Source organism: Echeneis naucrates, chromosome 13 (genome assembly GCF_900963305.1).
Source record: "Echeneis naucrates chromosome 13, fEcheNa1.1, whole genome shotgun sequence".
Classification (NCBI taxonomy): domain Eukaryota; kingdom Metazoa; phylum Chordata; class Actinopteri; order Carangiformes; family Echeneidae; genus Echeneis; species Echeneis naucrates.
In genome coordinates this window covers 18,193,867-18,217,262 of record NC_042523.1, presented here as the reverse complement: position 1 = coordinate 18,217,262, position 23,396 = coordinate 18,193,867, and the positions used below count along the sequence as shown (strand labels likewise).

The 23,396-nt window shown below is 40.3% G+C and overlaps 1 protein-coding gene across 2 annotated transcripts; it reads right to left on the bottom strand.

The window, feature by feature from the left end:
- Positions 1 to 240: 240 nt before the first annotated feature.
- vps53 (VPS53 subunit of GARP complex) lies at positions 241 to 22,756 on the bottom strand. 2 transcript variants are annotated; one of them, XM_029516816.1, is made up of 22 exons: positions 22,641 to 22,756; positions 22,296 to 22,376; positions 20,661 to 20,710; positions 20,509 to 20,575; positions 15,587 to 15,673; positions 14,979 to 15,094; positions 14,422 to 14,541; positions 12,265 to 12,343; positions 11,996 to 12,139; positions 11,733 to 11,875; positions 11,162 to 11,303; positions 10,338 to 10,436; positions 9,682 to 9,776; positions 8,343 to 8,585; positions 7,220 to 7,367; positions 6,788 to 6,870; positions 6,628 to 6,706; positions 6,276 to 6,424; positions 6,114 to 6,183; positions 5,784 to 5,921; positions 1,523 to 1,627; positions 241 to 1,084 (listed from the first exon to the last, which is right to left on the bottom strand). In XM_029516816.1, exons 1-22 carry the CDS (start codon positions 22,725 to 22,727, stop codon positions 914 to 916), a joined length of 2,496 nt encoding a protein of 831 aa, XP_029372676.1. In that variant the 5' UTR covers positions 22,728 to 22,756; the 3' UTR covers positions 241 to 913. The 2 variants fall into 2 exon arrangements, with proteins under 2 accessions (XP_029372676.1, XP_029372677.1); XM_029516817.1 differs by lacking the exon at positions 15,587 to 15,673.
- Positions 22,757 to 23,396: the final 640 nt, after the last annotated feature.

Here is a 23,396-nt window from a genome sequence, read left to right as displayed (position 1 = left end):
ACAATATTTGCAAATAGGTTTAGTCTTTCTTCCAGGTCTGAGATGTTCTGTGTTTGACATCTTTGAGCGTGTGTGAGGGTGTGACTGCAGCGACCCGGAGGGTACTTGGATGGGTGTTGAGACAAAGTCATCTTGTTTTGTCTTTGTCGTATGAGGATGTTGACATTTTTTTTCAGGTTGGCCTGCAAATTGGGTGCAGGTGAATAGACGCACAAATGGACACTTGGTTTCATGTCAGTGTAAGAGATATGGGATTTATTTATACATAGAGATTTTAAACACCAAGACTAAGTTGGACTAATACCTTACTTAACTTGCAGGAAATCCAAAGGCGCTTTAAGTCCAAGACTCATGAGCCCTTGTCAACTCCCCCATTCACTCAAACAGTCCTCGAACACCCATGTTGCATGAACATTTTTATGGATGGCAAATATGCACAAACTATTAGACCGGATCAGCCAGTTTAAATTAAATAATGGAAGGAATGCTTGATTTACAATATATTCAGAAAACGTCCATTTTCAGGGCTGGCTGTGATCATCTTGGATTAGACATGTCCCAGTGAGGCAGCAGAATTTAGTTAACAGCACTACATTCTGTCTTCTGAGCGCAAACACACGGTGCAACAATGTTTCAATATTACAAATCTCAAACGTTAGTGTCACGAAAAGAAATAATGGAAATTACAGGGGTAAATGACATATATTGCAACATCAAGTATCAGTAGAAGGCATTTCTTCATAATCCAGTGACGGTTTAGGTTCGCATGACTGTCAGTCAGAAAATTCAGCCCACTTTTTGCTTTCTGCAATCTTCCACAATAAAAGAAAGGTGAGCTACCGCAAAAGAGCAGAGACTGTTCCCAACTGGCAGCCGCTTTACTTACTAAGATGTGATCCTTCAGTGTGTCTGATCACAACCTCTTCTTGATGAGTTTCTCTAGTTTACGGATGCGGGAGGACTCCTGCTCAGGTGTGGGGGCGCTGAAGGACAGCGAGGGTCCGCCCTCGGCCCCAGAGGGTGGAGTTGGAAGCCTCTGTCTGAAGAGCTCCAGCATGCTACTCTGTTCGCTGCGCTTCAAGCCCTGCATGCCCAAGTACAAACAAAAAGATGAAACAATTGTCTCTTTATAGACAAGTATGACAACACCTGAGATCAGAGAAAAAAAATAAGAGAAGAGACAATGTTACACAGGGCAAATGCAACAGACTGACATTTTGGGGAATAGGTTTATCTACTTTGATACTATCTTCATATCCGTTTCTTCAATGTGAAGTTGCTTCTCGGCTGTGCTTGGTATAAAACACTGAGAAGTAAGCAAGTATACACATACTAGCACTGATAAAGCTCACTAAATAAGATATGTATTTAAAAAGAACAAAAACAACAACAAAAAAACAGAAATCCAAAACTGTTCATACTGAATATACAGATATAAAATGTAGGATTAGCAGGAAAGCAACAAAATGTAATTCTCAAAATTCTGAATGACTCTATTAATGATTTTACTATACAAACTGACCTTCATGTCCAGAATCTTCTGGAAGGTCTCAGGATTGCCATCAGCCAGGAGCTTAATATAGTTATCGACAAACACCACTGGTGGTTCATGTGGGGCCATCACCACCTGCAGGAAAGTAAAGTTTAAGCTTGATTTCACCCATTCCTTCGCTCCTGTACGCCATCATGGGACAACCCAAGAGATCTTTAAACGATCCCACATGGGGAAAGTTATGCCCAGAGTGAGGAAAGGAAGGGGGGGGGGCGCAATTCACAAAACCAAGAACTTCTAGCTGCAAACAAAGTCGAGTTCTATATTTAGAAACCCAGTCCTTGCTATTTTTTTTTTTTTTTTTTTTACACACCAATTACTCCATGCATGAGCGGGCAAGAATTAGCTTCACTATTAATTATTTTACGGGTATAATGACTCTGGGAAAAAAATCTCCTTTGGTCAAAAGCAAACAGAAAAGGTTTAATGGGGCACAAGTCCTCCTGGATTCTTTTTCTTGGTTATTATTATTTATTTTTTCTCAACAAAAGAGATTGGGTTGAAAACACGGCTCAAACAACAATTCTTTCAGCAGAGGAGGCAGACCAATACTGACAGACCCCCACCTCCCATCTCTTCCATACATGTGTGCACATGGGCCATCTCGCAAAATGTTTCTCCTCTCTTAACTTCAAAAGGGCCCAATTCACCCTTTCAGGCTTTCCTACTCCCTTTTTTTCACTCAAGGTGAAATTAATGTGAGGGCGAGCTGCACAGAAAGAGGCAGAGAGGCGGAATCAGAAGCAGGAGGGAAAGAAGGGAATAGCAGGCCCGAGATGCTCAGGACTGTGTGGAATTCTTTGCTTTCTTACCACCCTTGCTGACTGCGTGATTTACTTAGCAACTGTCCTGGAGCCGGGCCAAGGGTAAGGCCTGCAGGGACCTTGTAAAATTGGGAAAGAAAAAGGGGGAGAGGGAGTTTCAGAATGAAAACTGGCACAAAAAGGAGAGGGAGAGAAACCGAATGAGGAGGGGGATGAAACACTCAGGCTGAACAAGGGTGGGGACGGGGGGGTTGCCTTTTAAATACTCCCCAGAGGAGAACTTCAGAGGTAGGGCAGAAAGAGCTGGAGCTGTGGTGGGCTGGGCCGGGCTGTGAGAGCGTGGAAAACAGCCACGTCTCACAGGCATCACACCGGCCAGGAGAGGCTGTCTCAGACAGACAGAAAGAATCCTATGTGCTTTGAACACAACATAGCAACTGGCTTACATAAGAGACAGCCTCATTTTTTTATCTTTAAACCTTATAGCAGATAATTTGACAGCTAGATGAGGAGCTGGAGGATCTTACATAAGTGTGAAGTCCAAAAAAAAAAAAAAAAGTTTGCAGACTGTTCTTTGAACTGAAAAGCAATTTATTATTGCATCAGTTTAAAGATGCCTGAATCAATATTTTCAAATCAACAAAGGACCAAATTACTATGTGCACTGTGAAGAGTAAACTCGGGTAACAAACCTACAGAGAATTACTTGTCCAACTCTGATGTTTCGTTCAACTTTTTTCCCAACGTGGAATGTCATAGTTTGGGTCGTTTACAACCTGTCTAGCACTAAACAGCAGAGATACATTGTTAGCAACCTGCTGGTAAACAATTTTGGCAGCTCAGACGCCAGGTATTTCCCTCGGGATTCAACCAAACAAAGTACAAATAAAAGCACACACTAGTCCATGTGTCCCAGATTTAAAAATAGGCAACTGTCTCCTAATACTCTATGCTTTATAAAGTGCTAATACGTCAATCTTGTTTTTACAGCTTATTTCACTGTTCCCTGGTTGCCTACAAAAAAAAAAAATTATTAAAACAAGAAGCTGTGTTTTAAGTCACAGTTACTCCTCATCTTTTTTGGACTATCAAAAGGATAATCTTAATTAGTGTGACACAATTAAATCAACTGGAGAACCATAACACAAAATATTAAGAATTTTGTTTGTTATACAGAACAAACACCCCAATCTAAACCTAGTCAACAAAAAGACCTGATGAGGCAACAAGGTGGTAAAACAAAGCTCCAACCTTTAAAAGTTAACTTAAATAAATAAATAAATAATTGAATACTCCTTCAGTTGTGAACAGCCCTTTCTTCAGCCTCCAAGCCTCCTGATTTAATGTCGGGTCACAACATCAGAGTGTAATTTTAAACTATTGTTAAATGCAGACAGAGGAATCCTTGTATTGACTTCTTTTGATGAGTTTGTCTTTCGGAGGCTTGGGCCTCAGCCCAAGTTGGAAGCAATTGTTTGTGAGAAACCTTGGTATTACACAAAGTCATTGGCCAATATGCTGCAGACGTATCAGAAGGCATCTTTGTATAGCTCTCTCAAAATATTTTCTTTGAGGGACACAATCCACAGAATCCATTTTTGCCTTTTTGAAGGGCATAATGCAATTCACTATTGTCAGTATTTATCCATCTTGTGGAGGATTACTGCTCCTGTAAATTCTGTTAGGATTGTCTATCATTCTCCATTACTGACTATATATCAAGTTTTTCCTTGTCATTTTTTTTTCCACTTCTGGTTTAAATGATGACACTTTTATTCTTTGCTGTCACATTAACGCATGGTGTACGCCTTCATGCAGCGTTGGCTACGTCTAAGAGATTACTTAAAAACCATATAGATCACATTCCAGGTGAAAGGGTATGCTGATTAGATTCAGAAAAAGGAGTCAGTAGTGGGCTAATGCGAAGCCCTTTTTAATGTGTGGCAGATGACTGAGGATTCAACAATACACATTCATGGCATTTTTTAAAGGCACGAGGACAAGTCTTACCAAGGCTGCAGAAAAGACTGTGCATCCCAGCAAAACATTTAGGGAATCGTATATGAAATGGTGAAAGGGCTTTGTTTGGCAGTCAGTGTCTGAGACAACTAAAAAAAAAGAAAAAAAAAAAAAAAAGAAAAAAGGCTGCAGAGTGTATGAGTGGTTACAGTATAATGCCATCAATTGAAAGTCTACCACTGATCCACTGTTTTTCAAAGCAAGGGCAGGGCAGACATAGCTAGATTAGAGCAGCTCACAATGACTGCTATAAACATCAAGAGAGTCAAATCATGATAGCTTCAGGAAGGAAAGAACGCCGGTTGGGAGTCTAAGGGAAATCAAGGCACAGGCAGGCCAGTGCTGTGTGTGTGTGTGCATGCATTTCTGTACACTCCAGGGACAGTTAATTAGGGTGGGGTTAATCTATGGCAGCCACATACCAGTGTCCTCTAGGGTCTCATAAGGTAATTCTCAGGCAAGTCTGACTGGCCAAATCCTGTCTTTGCTTTCCCTGCTGAAAACAACATCCAATTTCTGACTGTTTTGGGCACATAATTGTATTTATTTATTTATTCACTTATCTTTCCATTGGCTCACGGTCAACCACATATTGTCGATGTGCCCGCTTCTCACTCATTAAACCCATAGTACATGAGCTTCATTACTATTTACTGTCTTACCACATGTGAGATGGGTTACTTTATGGAAACATGCTCATAAAGTGCTTTTGTGAGAGGGTTTAAAGTTAACTGTCATTAAAGACAATTTAAGGTTTATTCAGACCCAAAACAAATACTGAGAGGATAATCTGCTCAATTGACTTAAAGCAAACATTTCAATACTGACTCGTGAGTCAAACCCTTAACACTTGAGATGTTAGTTTAGTCTATTGCTTGTATATGGCGTTTTGTCATGAAACCTTAATAAGTGGAAAAAGCAGTTGGCTGAAGGTCGTGCTAGACTATTCTTTGACAAGCTTTAGCAAAGGTTGTGTTTAAATTAATATGCCAGCATTTCAACATTTTACCGTTCAAATGACAAACAAGTGATAAAGAAAGCTCACAAAAAAAAGGGTCAATCTAAAGTTCCGATCCTTTAAAGGTCAGAAAGTAAAGTTTTGCTTGTTAAAATGGCAAGAACGAATTTCACCACCTAAATTAAATGTCCTAAACCTGAGTGGCTCTAAAAATGTGTTTAAGATGAACTACTTTATATCTAGAGTTGAACTAAGGCTGTCACTAAGAACTAAATATAGAAGTTCATCCAGTTTATACCATGAGAGGTAAACTGTTTAAATAATGTCTCCAGGCTTTGGGAAGAAGGTTGATCACTTTTTCCACCATTCATCAGAAGAAATTTAGAATGCGTGCTTCTCACACCTCCAGAGATTTGGACCTGGAAGCGGCACTGCAATTAATATTCTAGATAGCTTAATTTGCATTAAAGAAGACCCTCCCCCTCCTCACCTTAAGTATCATTTCTGCACGGGTCATGCCTTTCACTACTATCTTGGTGTAGCTGGCAGGTGCCTTGCGGAGCACCTGGGAACCTATGGAGGGTAGATCCAGCAAAACGGTCTTCAGGGAATGGGTGTCAAGGAGGAGCTGGTGGAGCAGGAAACACAAGACACTGAAAATTATTTCAAGATTAAACATGCATACAAAGTCACTTAATGAATGGAATGCATTCATTCATGCAATACTTCTGTCATAGTGTTTATGTACAGCTTGAAATGCGCTTAAACTGATGACTCACAAAGGAAAACAAATAAAATAAAAAATTTGTTATCAACCTACTTGTTCAGCTCCCACCATGCTGATAGGTTTACACCTGAACAGGTGGTTTATGAATTTGGGAATGAAAGAACTGTGGAAAGAGAGAAGTGAAAAAATAAATAAACTTTAGGAACTGTTAAGTGGAGTTTAGTTAGTAAGGATAAATGTGTGCATGTACTGTACTTTGTGAACTTGATGCAAAACTGTGTAAAGTATTTGCGAGTCGAGGCCAAATTATCTCTGATGATTGGCACGTTTTGTTTAATGTGCATGATGATTGACGTCACATAAGGACTCTGGTCACCCACATGCTCCACACTCTGCCACGGCATCTGAGAGAGAGTGATAAAGGACAAAGAGAAGCCTCAGCCTTCGCTATTACACAACAATTGTTTGATGACTAGAGACACCATCAAACCCACTACATGCACAGTTTCAGGACAAAAATTATGATCTCTTTTAATGAATGGCAGTGATATTAGATTGAAATATTTAAAAAACGATCGGGCTGATTGTGTGCGTGCATGGGTCCAACCTTGCTCATGGCAGTAAGAGCAGGGTCACAAGCTGCATCGAGGTCTTGTACGAGTAGCTGTATACTGTTTGAAATCACACTGAGAAAAGAAGTATCGCCATTAAAATATGCTCTTTATTTAACATAGGGTAGTTTGGTTTTTTAAAGATCCATCACTTACGTGCTGAATGTATCCATCTCTCCAGTCAAATTAATTCTCTCCACCAAAACTTTATCTACTTTCTCTTTAAGCTTCTCTTCCAACTGGAACATAAACAAACAGAAAGATGAATAACACACAGAAGCTCAAAAGTTTATTGAGCGTGAACTATTGAACAATTATCTACTGAGAACACTGACTTAAAATTACTACATGTCCGTTTCATGAAAATGACAAGGATGCAACCTTTCAGACTGTGTTGTAATTTGAACTGTCATAGCAATTTCCTTTAAACACTGATGAAATACAAGTCAAAGACTACTGTGAAGACAGCCATCTATCTACTATATCCATCCATTTTCTCTCGTGTATATTTCTGCTGCACATTAATCTGTGGTTAAAATCAGTTAAAAGCACGAATGTACATTTCCCCATGCATTTGTGTGTACATGCCTGCTGTGTGGTGGCCAAACAGTACTCTGCAGTGCTAAGGATGCTACATATCAGACAGAGCTCGTCAACAGTGAACTTAGCAACTTCTGAACCCTCTTTCTCCTTAAGAAGACTGGTGATGGTAAGACCCCCACTGTTACTGCTGGACCTGGATAGAGAGAGAGAGAGAGAGAGAGAGAGAGAGAGAGATGCACACACAGGTAAGGAAAAACGTTTCTAATAAGTGAGACGAAAAAGGCATAACTACTCGCTGACGCGAAGTGGCAACACACTGAGCCAATAAGGCTTCAACAACAACTCGGTCATTAATAAATGTCATAACAGACAGATGTGGGTAAAACCACAACATAGTTAAAGCTCATTTCAGAGGCCTCCCTTTCAAATTTCAATTCATAGCACACCACACTGAAAAAGCATGTTTGCATGTGTCTTTAAGTGTACACAATTACAAAGCATCTTAGTACATCTTAGACTGAGTGTCTGTTTACAGCTTTGAATATGGTATACATTAGTCAGTGAAGGTGTCATTAGCATACATGTGTATCTGAAACATAGCACGCTTCAGTGTGTATGTGTGTGTGTGCGTGTGTGTGTGCGTACACCCAGTGATGAGTTCTTAAGTGGCCAATGAGCAAGATATGTTTTTGCTGGTAGCATATTAGACTTCACCACAACATAAGCAACTCCAGATCCCTCTTAGCGTGCCATCCCAATCCATCAAACACAGAGGACTGAAGACATCAAATTTCAAACTACACTCCTAAACAGATCCATCACCACAGCAAAAGAATTAAAAAAATATGTGCATGACCCTCTTGTTTGTAGAACGTTAATCCCAAATAAATCTGTGTTTGCGTTACTGCCAAAAAAAGGTAATGATCCTGGTGGATGGAAATCGTAAACATTATCAACGCTCTTGAGTATCTTTGTCAGCTTCACAGTGGTTGCAGGATTGATTTAGTTTCTGGAAAACAACTGAGATTATTTATTGAAATCAGGGAAGACTGATTATATCTGAAAATTGACCTCATGTGGGTTACATGTTAAGCGTACAACTTCCCCTATGCAAAATTCTAATCGATGAGTTTTTTTGTTTACATGATCATACTTGAATAAATCTTACTTAGGCAGGTTTCCAGAGAGGATCTTCCAAGCGTACTCTCTCAAGAACTTCTGGAAGATGGTTGTAAGGGCAATCATTGGTTCTCCAGTGCTCAGCTGGGAGCACTGCACCATACACTTCTTGTAATAGACAAAGAGGTCAGCACAGCTGGGCAGGACTGCTCCACCCTCTTCTGTGCCTGCCTTGGGTGGGCCCTGTGCTCGGAAGTCTGCCACAAACCGGTCGATCAGTTCACCCAGGTTCCTGCAGATGCCCAAAAATGCACAGCCAAACCCACACAGGTTCACATGCACATGCGCGCACACACACGGATGGTTGGATTAGGGGCACATGAAAGTAATTAAATGAATCAAATAAAAACATTTAAACATCAAAAACATATGATTGGCCCATAACCCCAAGAAATAAATGAAAGGATAAAATAACATGCACACAGAGAACCAGATGGGTAAACAGGAGAAAATATTCCAAGCATATCAAAATCCTCAGTACTCAATAGGTCTACAGTCAGTTAGTGTGTCTCAATCCAACTGAATGTTGAAAGTAAAGCCAGAGACAAAACAAGCAGGCCACTGTTCTCTTCTCCTAAGTCCCACTGGGGATGAGCTGATCTGGCCACTGGCCTACTCAAAGGCCTTTGGATAGAAGTGAAAGGAGGTTGTAGCTGCAGAGTAGGACTATCCTGTTCTCTTTAACAAATAAACAGCATTTTACGCACCAGAGCACCAAGAGCCAAAGACTGCATGCGAGAACAGTAGTCCCAGTTCAGTCTGAAGTACAATCACCGTGACCGTGGGGGAGGGGGAGAACTGATGAAGAGGTGGATGATGATGGGAGAAGAAAGAGGGAGGGTAGGTGGAAATTTAACCAACAAGAATGGAAAAAAGGGACTATAACTTTAGAATGGGATATATGAAATATAAAACAACAAGAGACTGAGAGGGGGAACCAAGGAAGAATGAAACAACAATTACACAGAAAGAAAGAGACCACAGATGGGATCCCGAAAAAAAAAAAAAAATAAATAAGAGGTGGGAATGAAAATGGGCAGATCTGCTACGGCAGCACTTCTTCAACCTCAACCTCTCTTTCTCTTGGTGTCTGTGGTCATACAGCTAATGGGAAACATTTCTGCCACAGCGGCGACAGAGGCATGTACAGGAACAAGAGATGGAAAGACAGAGGAGGCAGAGAAGTCAAACGGGTAAGGGGGGTCTGATTGATGAGTGGGCAATGGAAAAATTATGTGTGTGCCAACTTTATGCACAACCTGTTCCTGATTCTGGGTCTGTGTACCACTGTGTGGTCTTGTCTGCCTCTGAGAGAGTGTGTTGCTCACTTGTCTTGGGATTCTATGTAGACATACAGATGAGGTTCAAAACACTTTGAGACAATGCCATGGAAGGGGTTGTCCGGAGCTTTTGGTTTCCTGGGCTGAGAGAGTGGAGGAAGACGGGCTATTAGTGAAATAACAGGGTATAGTTGTAGCTGCTCTGTGAGCAAAAAGGTACACATCAAGACTCTGAATACATAAACTGTTTCAAAGATATAATGGTGACATGTTAATACGTCTTAACATGTCAGTTCTTTATAACACTCCTGCAATAAAACAGACCTTTATGAAGGTTATAATTTTAAACTTTTGCTGTTTTATAGAGACATTGATCTAAGAGAGACTTCAGTTTTAGGTAGGTGTAACTAATGAATTAGCAACTCGGTGCCTGTCATAGCTAATATAATAGTTAACCAACAACTCTGCAATACAGAAGCAACGGACTACACAGTTCTTGAACAAACATTCTTCTGTTCAGATTTATGCCACATAGGCCCATTATTAGAATTAGGGGCAAGACTTTACATAAAGCTGCTCCACTACTGTTTCCCTTGCCAATGGAGTTTTATGAGCAAATGAGTCATTTTCCCTTTACGATTTATTGGCCCGATGGTCCCTATATGTTGCAGAACAGTTAGATGGGGTAATCCAGATCAACTTACCTTGGCCAAATCTGCATCCTTTTCTGTGCCCACATCCTCACCTGGCTCATCCTCGAGGAAGGGGTTAGTTGGGTCTAGAGGACTCTCTGGTCTCTTTTGCTGTAAAAACACAGACTTTAAGTATACCTTTATCTGTGGTGGAGTTAGAGAAGAATAATAAGCACTTAGACGGACCATTGTAAACAGTGTTGAGTGACAAGGATTAAGTTGCAACATTTTATAAAATAAAATCCAGGTTTCATCAGTGTCTTTACATGTGTATGTAGATCAGTTCATGTGAGGCTTTGATGAAACTGGATCCCCAATTATAAAATTCCACTCAGCCAAATCCCTGATTGAATTACAGAGCCCAGTGACATGGATGTGAACTGAAAGGAGGACAGAAGGAGCTCTGTTTGGACTAAATGTTATCAATTCTAAACAAGCTTGGCCTAGTTTTGTCCCATCAAAACTAATGGTGACCTCTGTAATCCATCCATCATCTGCGTACCACTTCTGCTTCCACATGTCAACATGACCCAGATTAAATGTTCCTCAGTCTGTCACACTATAAGTACCTCGCTTATGTGTGTGTTTGTGTGGAGAAAACAACATGCTACAAATGTAGGTATGACTGTGTGACTAACAAAAGTAATTTTGCTGAGGCCGCATGAAAAGATACCTGCACTTTAATGTGGCGTGTGATATTAGTGAACGGTACAGTTACAGTTTTAATATCATTACACTTCAGTGGTGCTTGTTTGCACTCAGTTTATATAATCTTAAGTAGCGGATGATATTATGATGTTGGACATGGATTGAGAGTCAGCTTGTGTTTTTCTCACTCCAGGTATGTCGGTCAAGGTGCATCCTGTGAAGCGTTTGGCCAGCAAACCCTCAAAATTTGTGGTCCTCTGAATGGCGAACAGAAGCAGTTTTACTTCAATTTCCTTCGCCCGGGTCCGCATCACTTTGGCTAGTTCCACCCTTATGAAAACATAAAAAAAAAGATAAAGACAGTTTGAGTGTGTTACTACACCAATATTTGAAATAACCCTCATACAGCTTTCTTTTCAGGAAAAAATATGTCCTTTCAGGCTTTTTACTGATAACATGACCATTTTTACTGATATACTCACTACCATCTTCTTTTTTGTAGCTGAGGGGAAAGGCCTAAGAAGTGTGGACACTAGGTCACTGCTCATGTAGGCCACCTACATCAATTGCCCAGATTGTCTGAGAGTCATGAAAGGCACTACATAGCAGTGTGGTTCAATTCATGATGCGAACAAGTCCCATGACCCATTTCTCCTTTTCCCATTCAACTCAATGTTTGTTTCTTTTCTTTTGGTGACGATATTCAGGATATCTTTAGTTTTGTTCAAAATACACAGTGTATAATTAGTATGTGTTTACCTGGTGATGTGACAGAACTCCACAGCAATACGCTCTGTCATGCACCATTCTTCAGGAAACATGCGCCCATATTTCTCTTCATAGTCCACCAGTTGCCGCTTAATCCAGGCGTAGCGACGATCAATCTTGTCCAGCCATGCAACCTGACAAAAAGAGGAAGGTGTTACTCTTATTGATTTTTACACCTTTTATACTTGAGTAATTAGGTTTTCATAGAAACATGGAATGACCTTGTATGTCATGAAGTTTAATCTGTGACTTACATCTTGGTTTTCCTGGAAAAGCACCAGATATTCTGAGAGGTGCTGCCTGATGAACTTTTTTATGATCTCTTGTTTGATGCGTGGGTCTAGCACATTGGCCACAAGACAGGCATCTCTCAGCACGTTACTGGGGCCACCTGGTCTCTGGGGAGATTGTGATATAAAAGTTAAAGCATGAACTTTTGACAGGTGGGGAAAGAGGACAGGAAATTTTTCCAAACAGCAGAAAAAAGAAGGAAGAAAGAAAGCCTGATTTTATATATATTTACCTTGGAGCCCTGAGAAGGGAAGGCTTCTTCAAAATCTGCCAGGATCTGAGTCCCCAACTCACTCTGTGCTGCTTTTACTCTGAATGGGGCAAAAAAAAAAAAAAAGAGAGAAAAAAAAAAAGAGAAATTTCACATTGTTTCTTAAACATAACAAACATTGTTTTAATTATTGTTCATGAATTTTTGAGAAAGCCATTCTGCATGTTGTCATCATCACTCATCTTCAGTAAATTTACTGCTGTGAACCTGCTATGTACAAATTACTTTCTGGAAAAAAAAAAGCAGCAGTGATGTTTTTCAACTGTCATATCTGCCAACAGAGTTTTTATACTAAATTTTGTGAAAGCTTTATAAAAAAAAAATAAAAATAAAAATAAAAAATACACAGAAAAAACTTAAATAGTTTTCATACTGTTGCTTGGTTAAAAAAAAAAAAAAAACATCTGCCAATTGTCGGGCAGATCTGTTGTTATTACCTGCCACAGCTAATTAGTCCTTACATTAGATTATTTTTAATCCCAATACAATGCATGCAACTGTTTCTATGAGGACTACAATCTGACCCCGTGCTCAGAGTCTGTGTCTGACACTCTGATAAACTGGGGTCAGGACTCGTTACTAAATAATTTAATGTCTACAGCTGTTATATCTGACACAAAGCTGTCAGCAACAGGTTTAACTGTAGCCAGCTTGTCGGTGCATTTTATCGAGTCATGGATATATACATACTGTGCACTGTGCAGCTATACACAACCAATGAGGGCAGCTGAGTTGTGCAGTTGTTATGATTAGAAAATCATGCAGGTTAAATTCCCAAATCAAATTAATTATGAAATTTATTGGATGTTTGATAGTCTTCGGTAGACTTTTCCACTAAGCATCTGATTTCTTATTTAGTCTTTTGTATGAGAGGGCTTTTGTGTTGTGTTGGAATTCACAATTCAATGAAATATTCTCGCCATTATTAACTATACAAAAACGGGCTGGCTGGATGCATCACACTGACAAGTAAAATTTCTGCCTTACAGCTCCAAGCACTGCATTACTGCCCCTGTAGTGATTTTGCAAATTCCCCATCTCATCTTTCATGCTGTCTCTGTATCCATTATTATCTATGTTTCTCTGTTCTATTTCTGTGCAACTGTCTCTCGTTGGATTCTGATCTGTAGCAATGTAGTGACTCATGTGGAGTCTCTCTCAGAGAAGTAGTGATTCTTTTTCTGTTAACCATTTGAGTCCGGCTGTCTGCCCTGCCTTCATATCTTTCCCTTCCCTGTGTCTCTCCTATCATGTGTTTCTCCAGCAGACTCACTTCTTCCATGCAGCTGTTATTTGGTATGAACTGTCTGCCACACCTCAGTCAAAACAGAACAGAAGGTCACCCTTTTTCTTTTTGGGGTCTCAACACCACTTTGAACCTGAACATCAAGCTGTGTCCCAGACTGATTCTGGTATTCTTGGAAGACATTAGTAAAAATGTAAATTAGTCAGAGCTGTGGGAAACAATAGGAAAATAATGTTTGCGCTCTCTCTCTGCATTCGTGTCTGTGTTTGGACAGAGAGCAGATAAAACAAACATTCCTAAATATAATATTAATAGAGGTTGTTAATTTAACATGTATGAACAACAACCTTAAGCGCATAATGTGAGAAATGCATCTTCCACATGCCAAAGAAGAAGCCCAAAAAAGAGACATACAAACACACCCTGTGAAAACTATGCCTGTAATCTCTGACTATGGAAGAAATGCTGGCATAACAGGACCCTATTCAGTGTGTTTCCTTCCTGTGTGCGTTTCTGTATGTGTGGGATTGTGCTTGTTTGAGTGTGAATATCTGCATAAACAGGATGTAATACGCAGAATACCTCCAGCCAAATACTGTGACCACTTTTCAACAGTTCAGTTGACGAGCTACGGAATATGTCAGCTGTAAAGAAAGCTGGCTCTATACTGGCTGCTGTAATCTGGCTCTTTTTTATCAGCTCAACCTGCACTCAAGAGCACAAGAAAGGCACTAAACCCTCAATGTCAAGAGTTGCACCAGCACAGCTTGTAGAAAAGTAAAAAAAAAAAAAGTGCACTTAAGGAAGAAATGCAAAGAAATATTGTGTCTGTGTGTGTTAGACAGAAGGAGAGTCAAGTGTGTACTGGTTACCTCTCAGAAAGCTGTCTGATCTGGGGAATGCCCATGTATTTGTGGAAATGCTCAAGCACGTTGACAACGCCCTGCAGCAAGTTGGCCACTTCACCATATTGCCTCTTTCTGGTCATGGCTCTACAATACAACACAAGGGAATTATTTAAAATGTTATAGTTTCAGAAATCTATCCTCATATTCTCTATGATAGTCCAAGTGGCTTTAAGGACTGCTATTAAGATCCCGAAGTCTCTAGTGAACTGCTCTGGTTTTGTTTACCCATTCAGCATTTCTCATTGTTTTGCAATGCTATATATAGTGAAAGATTTTACTGTCAGGTGACAAATTTTCAACATTACTAAAAAACACAATCGATTGCAGATCAAGATTTATGTATTATGTGTTTCAACAAAATCTGTCTTTTCAATGAAGCATCTAATGCTTTCTAAAACTAACTGTAATTATGAGTTCATCTCACACCTACAGTCTGAAAATGTATTTATTTATTTTTTTGTTAAATAAGCTTTGAATATACACTGTGGGAGTCTTTTAGTGTGAAATCGGATTGCACCCACTCTAAAGAGTCCACACCCCCTGCCAGCATATGCAGGTGATTGAGGGTGGTGATGGATGTTGTTAAGTGGCGCTTGGCATGGTCCAACTGCTTTATGTCCCTTGTAATCTCCTTAACCTGTGAAGGAGGAATAACAAGTCAGCCAAACTGGTCCAGAGAGAGACAGAGGAGGAGGAAAGAGGGAAGTTAAAATATAGAGAGGGAGGTATGAAAGAAACAAAAACAGGTGAACAAGTGGAGGTGTTCTGCACTGAATGGAGCAATGGGACAAAAAGAAATATAGAAAGATGAACACCACCACCGCTGGTTTGAGAAATAACTGCTCCTCGAGGCCTCTTGAGGGATGCTCTGCTTGCTAAACCCCTCCTCATCTTTTCTCAACTCACCCTAACCAATGGCCCTCCATTGACACACATTAACACTCTCACACAGCCATGATTGTAATAGACAGACATGGAGGGTGCATTACCTTGCCTATAAATAACTCTCCTTACAGCCCTCTATTGTAACACAATAGGGAGGAGATAGGTTACATTGTCCCTGTACTAGGGTTATGTCCCTGATAGGATTCAATAAACGAACCTTCTTTGTGTGTGTGTGTGTTCATACCATTTGCTCTGACTTTTCTGCCTTGTCCTTGATGTCTTTGATTTTTCCAAAGAGAAGTTGGATGGCTATCTGGGCCTCTTCCAATGCCTACAAAAAAACAAACAAAAAAAAAAAACAGGACTAATAAAAAAAAAAAAAAAAAGGTTTTCAGGTACTGTGCCAAATGTAGATAACAAGAGTGTGTGTATGTGCGTGTTCATTCTTAGAGAGGGAAACACTAAAAATCTGTGATCCAAATGGGCTTCGGTTGAGCTCAAAGTCGATTTCAGAATATATAATATTAATATCAGTATAATACTTTGAGATGGAAACACAAGCAGGAGGAGCAAATGGAAAACAAACAAACAAACAAATAAATAAAACTCAGGAGTCACAATACAGGTAGTCACATCTTCATACAATGTACTGTGCAGTAATTGTGAATGGATCAGCAAAGCAATTATGCCTAAAAGTACTTTCTTTTAAATGTAATTTAATTTAATTGTATCCACAATATCATGAGTAGAGAAAATAGGGACACTTTCAGCAACTGGTAATTGGTAAACCTGATTCATGTTTTGCAACTTGTTTAATTACAAGGTTTGGATGCACCCACGAAAAAAAGAATTAAAAAAAAAACAAAAAACAAACAAAACCCAACATCCCGAAAACATAGAACGTGCAATAATTCTTGGGGGGGGGGGGGTAATCTGGGAGTCAGTAGTGATTTGCTGGGGTAGGTCTAATTTCTAAGGGATATTTTGGTTGTCCCGTCTCGCCACTGGCTTTGTCCAGTGTGAAAAATTATCCATCTATTGCCCAATCACAGCTCCAGAATATGGGTAAAAAGAAGAAATGGAAATCTAATTGACAAGCTATCAGAATGCTCTTTTTACATTGACATATAGGTCATAAGGCTAAGCGCTGCATTAAAGCTGTCACGAAAAAAGGCTAAAGAGATAATTAGCAGCTTTAACAGCCTATAAAGCCAGACTGGATTATATAACATACGACAGATACAATTGTAGGATAGCCAAAATGGTGTTCTAATATTTCCCCATCATCTGACACGACAGCTGTTCTTTGATTCTCCTAAACAAAGATTTTGCTCTGATATCTGATGCCAAAGTAATTGGCTTCACTTGGCCCAGAGTGGTGGCACAGCAGAAACAACTTCGTCTCTGGTCAGACTCACACACATATGCAGTCACACACAGACACATGCACACAAGGAATGCTAACAGCCGGCACCAGCTGTGCAAGGAATTTACCACTTTTACAAGCAACTCTTGAGAAACAAGTGGAAAGCGGACGAAGAAACACACGAAAAATTGTGCACGTGCATACATACACAAACACAGTTTTCGGTGACAGCAGAGGTTTTTTTTCTTTCTTTTCCCTCCTTAGGGGTGTGGTGACTGCATCACGGAGGCACAGTCAGAGTAAGGTTAGTTCCACATAACCAAATTATTATTTTGGCATGTGACCTTTTATTGAGAGTTTTAATCTACATCTATAAACCCCCCTCCCCCCCAAAAAAAGTTAAAATGTGTTCTTTGTACATGAAGATGTCTTCTCAGCCAATAACTTTAGCAAAAACTGACTCCAACTTGAATCCATTCCTCTTTCCTTCTATCCTTCATAAAAGCCTTTGCTTGTTAGGTGCTCGGATAAATGAATTGGAAAACAGAAGACAGATTTCATGGCTCCTGTTTGATCTGAGCGTGAAGAGGAAAGGAGTGCCACTGAATCTTTCACTAGCTTTGCTGAAGGACATTTTGAGAAAACAAAGTGCTTTCAGAAGAGGCCAGAACCTCCAAGGCTACAATGGTTGCTCCTGCAGACTCAGCTGAGTCAATCTGGCTGGCTTCCTAGTGCTCATTTCCTGTATTTAGCCTTGAGAAGAGCAGAGGGAGAACACTGCCCAGCAGGCGTGTCCATGCCCAAGATGTTATCTGCTCTCGCACAACAGGAGCGCACGCAGTCTCTCTCTCACACACACACACACCAGTTATCCTTAACATGCAATTAGCAACACATGTTCCACGCCACACATTAAATGGTATTGTAATTTTAAAAAGGGTTGGGAAGCTTCACTCCAAAGCTTGAATGGGATTGAGATGCATTTCACTCCTCCATCTGACAGACATCAATTTAGCTCTCTAAAGCAGAGCGTATATTAAATGGTACCTCAGAGTTTAGGGCCAGTGACAATAAATCAGCACAGCCCAGAAGGGACACTTTAAACAGTTGGAACACTGTGCGAGCACAACACTTTGTGTAAACATTTTAGTGAGACAATTTAGAGCCAAAAGAGCAGCCCAGGAAATACTTTGTAATTTTGTAAGTACCACTTCTAATACAATTTGTTATAGAGATATGTTATTATGTGAAAAAAAAAAACAACCCAAAAATACACACGCAAATACCAAATTGATATCAAACTGACTATCAGTTTGTTATTTGCAGATAGATGGATAAATAATCAGCTTTAAATAGCTTTAATGGAAAAAGTCACTAAACATTATTGAAGCAGCGACTGATAGAATCTAGAGTGTGGCCAAGATTTTCTTTTCAAAGAAATCCAAATACAGAGAGCAGAAGGTTAGAAACAGATTAAAATTATGAATTAAGAGTACAATGGAAAGAAACAGATATGTCACAGAGCTCAGAGAAGCTGAACGTAAGCTCACATCGAGCAAGGTACACCCTGGAGAGGTCACCAGTTCATCGTGGGGCCAACGTACAGACAGAGATGAACAACCACTCACACTCAGACCTGCGGACAATTTAGAGCCGCCAATTAACTTAAACATGCATGCCTTTAGGTGGTGGGAGCAAACCCACACAAGCACGGGGAGAGCATGTAAACCCCGCACAGAAAGACTCCAGAAATGGGAATCGAACCCTTGACTGTCTTGTTGTGAGACAACAGCGCGAACCACTATGTTGCAGTACTGCCTGGCCACTGTGATGAGCTCCAAGTATACAATGACAATGAAAGGCAGCTATGAAAGACAAGTCTATGGGAAGACCACCAATCACTGTCATTTCAAAGGCAGCCCTCCAGATTCCTCAGTGGACATTAAAAAAGGGTCAACATGGACTAAAAAAGTCACACAAAAGGATAAAAAGTAAATTCCAGGTTACCAACGAGATTGCCACCAGCAAGGCTCCTTATTAAGCTGTGACACCCGTGTGTTTGTCTGCTTGTGCGCATGTAGACTGTTTAGCACGGAAGTGCTTTCATGCCATTAATGTTAAATCAAATTATCTTTTCATTTGCACTATGAAATCAAGTTTAGTTGATTACAGAGCAGGCGTGCATGAGGTATCCATGTTGCTATGACAACGGGCAGACGAGAACATGGTTCAATTGCAGCTTTGTGTGGTCTGAAACTCAACTAGCTGACTAGAACTATTAATATTTTGTGTGTGTGTTTGCCAACACAGACTGGTGAGCAGATCCTTACAATCAACCCTTCAGAACTCAAGAATATCATAAAGGTTTGGAGGATTAGTCTAGACTGTCACAATTTCTGCTTAATAACAGCATTCATGTTATTATAATTATGTCTGTCTCTCTGGAATTGGACACCATGTATTATAGTCAATCACAGAGCCACCAGTTTGGTTTGTGTGACTGTTTGTGTGTATGTGTGTGTGTGTGTGTGCATGCATCTGTCTTAATATGAAGGAACAGCCATTTTGGTGTTTTTTGAGTATTCACTGGCTGAAGCCACCCACGCAAAACTGTAACAATTCATGGGAAACAAGTTACCTACCAAACATTAATCGACGCAAAAATTGATAACTTTCATCAGGCTTCATGTTCATACTCTGAGACAGTAGGTAATAATGCCAGCTCTATGAGTTCTCCGCTGTCCTCCTTCTATCACGAAACAATGACATATTAAGAGTAACACAGCCAATGTTTGTCAGTTTAATCAGCTGCCAGGGTCTGACAACTGTCAATCACATTTCCACACTCTTGATCTTGTGACCCCCACACTCTAAAAAAATAAATAAATAAATAAAACATTCATCAGACCAGTCAAGAGTAGAAAAGCCTGAATTTCTGATCCTGTTGGTTTTATTCTATTGCTGGCTTAATGTTTTAATCGCCATCTTGAAATGACCACCTCTCCTTCTTTCCATCTGCAGAAAGGATTTTCCCCCTTGGAAATGTTGGAATGGCTCCGTGGGGCTGGAAAAACAAACTGAAATTATTGTGTGTGACTGTACAATGTTATTGGTCTGGGTGGGATTTAGAACATTTCTGCTACTAAACAGTAGCTAACTGGGAAAGACAGGGCCACCAGGCCAGACACCCTGACAGCAAGGCACACCTAATCATGTTAGCTGGTCAGGACATACGTGCCTCAACCATCAGGTGTCACGTTCCTTGAAAACCACAACTCCTTGACAGTGCTAGGACCTGGATTAAATCCGTAGGGGCTGTTCTTTTCCATCATGCTCCCACAAGAAAAAAGGCAAACGCTCACATGCCTGGGTTTAAAAGAAATCAAAGTATTTACATACGGGAATCTATTTCCCAGACTTGCTTTCCGTAAAGAGGGGCAGTTTGAGCAGCGGGAATGGATCTGAGTCATCTTGTCCTTTTCCATGGAAGCAATGTGTAGAAAGGAGAGATCAGGAGAGAGAGAGGGTGGGGGGGGGGGCATGTTTGACTGGGTTGGGAGTAACTAAGGGCAATATTCTAATTTCTGAAGAAGGTTGATGTTTTGAAAACTACATGTGATGAACAGGCATGATGCTTAGCATGTACAATATGCTTATGCTTATGTATGATCACCCAAAAGAGCATCTGAGTGCATGTTTGCATTGACATGTGAGGAATAATGCTGTATAGCACTACAAATTCAAAGTCAACATGTTTTGTGTAACTGCTATATTGTGCTCCATCATGACCTACAACTCACCTGTCTTCCATCCTGGCCCACATTGGTCTGGCCTCTCACCACTGTCCTGATATCGTCATCAAGACGCCTGTGACATATGACACAAAATTGCCTTCACAAGGAGCGTAAACAACAGCAAAATCAATTTCATTGTATCGTTTCTATGTACTTACCGAATCTTCAATCGTATCTTGTTTACCACATCATCAATATTAGCCAGAGACTGGGGAAATGCAGAAGCATGTCAGAAAAACTAAGTAAATTTTTTGCACACAACCTTGAATATAAATTTACTTTAAGGTTAGTTCGGTAAATGCATGTACTTCATGTCATTAATATGAGTTGATCATTCTCTCGACAGAGTCGCATGCTTTCTAGCGTTTGTGCAAGAGATGACTTGGCTTCAAAAAATATCAAATTTGTTCCTCAGAAACAACACCTTATATGCAGGCCAGGCCACGTGTAACTCACTGGGTTAATTATTACATATATTAACTACAACCACCACACCCACACAGCAATACTATATCACCATAAACTAAAAGGTTACAGTGACCCCTTATGGAGATGGACCATACATGTAATCTAGATTGACATTATTAAAAATACACTGCTCAAAAAATTGAGGGAACACTGAATCATCACAGTATTACACCATCTCCTTTCAATATGGGTGATAATAATCTGCCCATTAAGGAGGCACAAGTGATAGCAAATCAATTTCATCTGCTTTGGGGAAAATTAGAGCGAAAACAGGAGCAATGCAGAGGAAAAAGCAAAACTACCCCCAAAAAGAGAATGGCTTTGCATGTGGCAGCCAAAAATAAGCACTTTCTCCTTATCCTGCCTGGTTAACTCTTCTCTAGTTTTTTGTTTTGCTCTTGTTCTTGTCACTGCTGACAAGAGCAGGTAGCCCAGCCCCTCCTGTAAAACATATCTGTCCATGTGTGAAGTCACAAGGCTTTTCTGTGGCTCCCAGCACAGTCTCAAGGGCATGGAGATGTCAGGAGACCTACCTCTACATCAGGATCAGTTTTTTGTCTGTCAGAAACAAATTTTATGAGGGTGGCTTAAGGGACAGAGGTCCTCATGGGACTAGTGGGATCTGTGCTGAAGCTCAATTCACTAGAGAATACCTGAATTAGCCGGTCGGTGTTGATGCCTTGGTCTCTACACAGAGGAGAACAGGCTCACAGTACGTTTTTAGGCTACAGTGCAAAAGCCATTTCGTGAAGAGAAATGGGAGGTATCAGAGCTAAATTGAAAGTGTCATAGCAGAGGGCCTGAATACTTAATGAATATTTGAATTATGTATAGATAGATGAAGGAGGAAGTAGATATTTAGCAAAGGCATATGGCTGAAATATTAAAAAGGGAAGGGGTCTGAACACCCTTCAAAAATACTGAACATCATTCACTGGCATGTGCAAAACTAACATCCCTGAAGACATGAAAATAAACGTGAACGAGAAGATTGATTCTGTTCTGTCATTTTGAGCTGTCGTTTTACTTTGATTTTAAAAACCTGGGTGATCAAAGTTACTGATGGCAATTTCATTTCAACTATATGGCTATAATATGCTGCATCCCTTACATCTACTTTCCCTCTTAAGAATGACTAACTGTGCAGCCTTAATGTAAAAAACAAAAGAAAATTGACTGACTTGAATTGTATTGCTTCAGCTTCAGGATCCTGTCTTTGTTCATGCTGTCACACTGTCATGGTTTACTTGGGCACATGTTTCCACGTGTTTGCTGATTAAAAAGTACAAAATAAAAGTGTGTGTTTGTGTGTCTCTTGACTGCACCTGCTCGGTGGGGAACAGCGTGTTGATGTACTCCACAGCATTGAACTCGGCTCTGTCCAGCGGGTCTTCACTGGGAAACACCTGGTCCACAACAGAGAGAAGATTCAGTCACATAAGACATCATGCAAAACCGTCTTCAACGAGCGACAGCTACTGCTGCTGACAACACCGGTCTCCATTAACGTGCTATAGAATAAAGGGCTTTATTGTTGGCTGTGATGAAACATCCAGAGAGCTCGTCGGAAGAGTTAGCCTGCTAACAGCTGGCTCTGTGTTGCTAACGCCCGCAGTGACGTTCACAAAAGTGACAATAATTAAAAACAAATGATGAGTTCAAACTGCTACCTGCTCAATGGCGAGCTGCACCTCTGGGGTAAGATGCAATATAGACTCCAAATCTTCAGCAAATTCAAATTCTTCCTCCTCCATCATTGTCAAAACAAAAACAGAAACCTGTCCGGCACACCACTTCCTGGTGGAGAGGATTCTGGGATACCCGATGACGTACGTGAAACGGCGCTTTCATGACTATCGGAAATCAGAGTGATAAGTAAGACACACAACTGGGTTTATCGTTTACATAAACGTACAGTAACGTATTGGTTATAAGAGTCCAAACAATCTAGCTCAACTATATCAACTATTTATCGCAGAGGACTTGCATTTTTGCGAAATTAATTAATCAGTAGGAGCTTTATACCTCAACTGGACAGCAGAAAGTACCAGCAATGCAGAGCTAGCTGTCAGAATAAGCTTGTAAGGTTCCAGGGAACAAGAATATGTGTAAAATTTTTAAATAATGCCATTTTGGCTTTGTGCCGTTTTCCAGTTTTGCAATATAACTGAAAGACCAAAATAAGGCAGGTATACACTTTCCTATTCATTTGAATGAGAAGGTGTGTCCAAACTTTTGGCCTGTACTGTATCTGTTGGTGTTGTTCTCGTGTAGATGATTCTTTCCCACACAGGATTCATAATAATTGCAGGAATGTGACATCAAATGTAGCTAGATCAAAACAAAACAAGCTCTTGTTATTTTATATTTCAGTTCAATCCCATTAGCACTGCATGAGCGGTATGATACTAATCTCTACATCATTC

What these genes read in the sequence shown, in the direction of transcription:
- vps53 (XM_029516816.1), bottom strand. Translation starts at nt 22,727, where the DNA reads ATGATGGAGGAGGAAGAATTTGAATTTGCTGAAGATTTGGAGTCTATA. An exon ending in TGGGCCAGGATGGAAGACAG is followed by an intron (nt 15,674 to 20,508) that starts GTGAGTTGTAGG and finishes GTTTTTTTGTAG; the next exon opens with GCATTGGAAGAGGCCCAGAT. An exon ending in CTCTTACTGCCATGAGCAAG is followed by an intron (nt 6,425 to 6,627) that starts GTTGGACCCATG and finishes ACTCTCTCTCAG; the next exon opens with ATGCCGTGGCAGAGTGTGGA.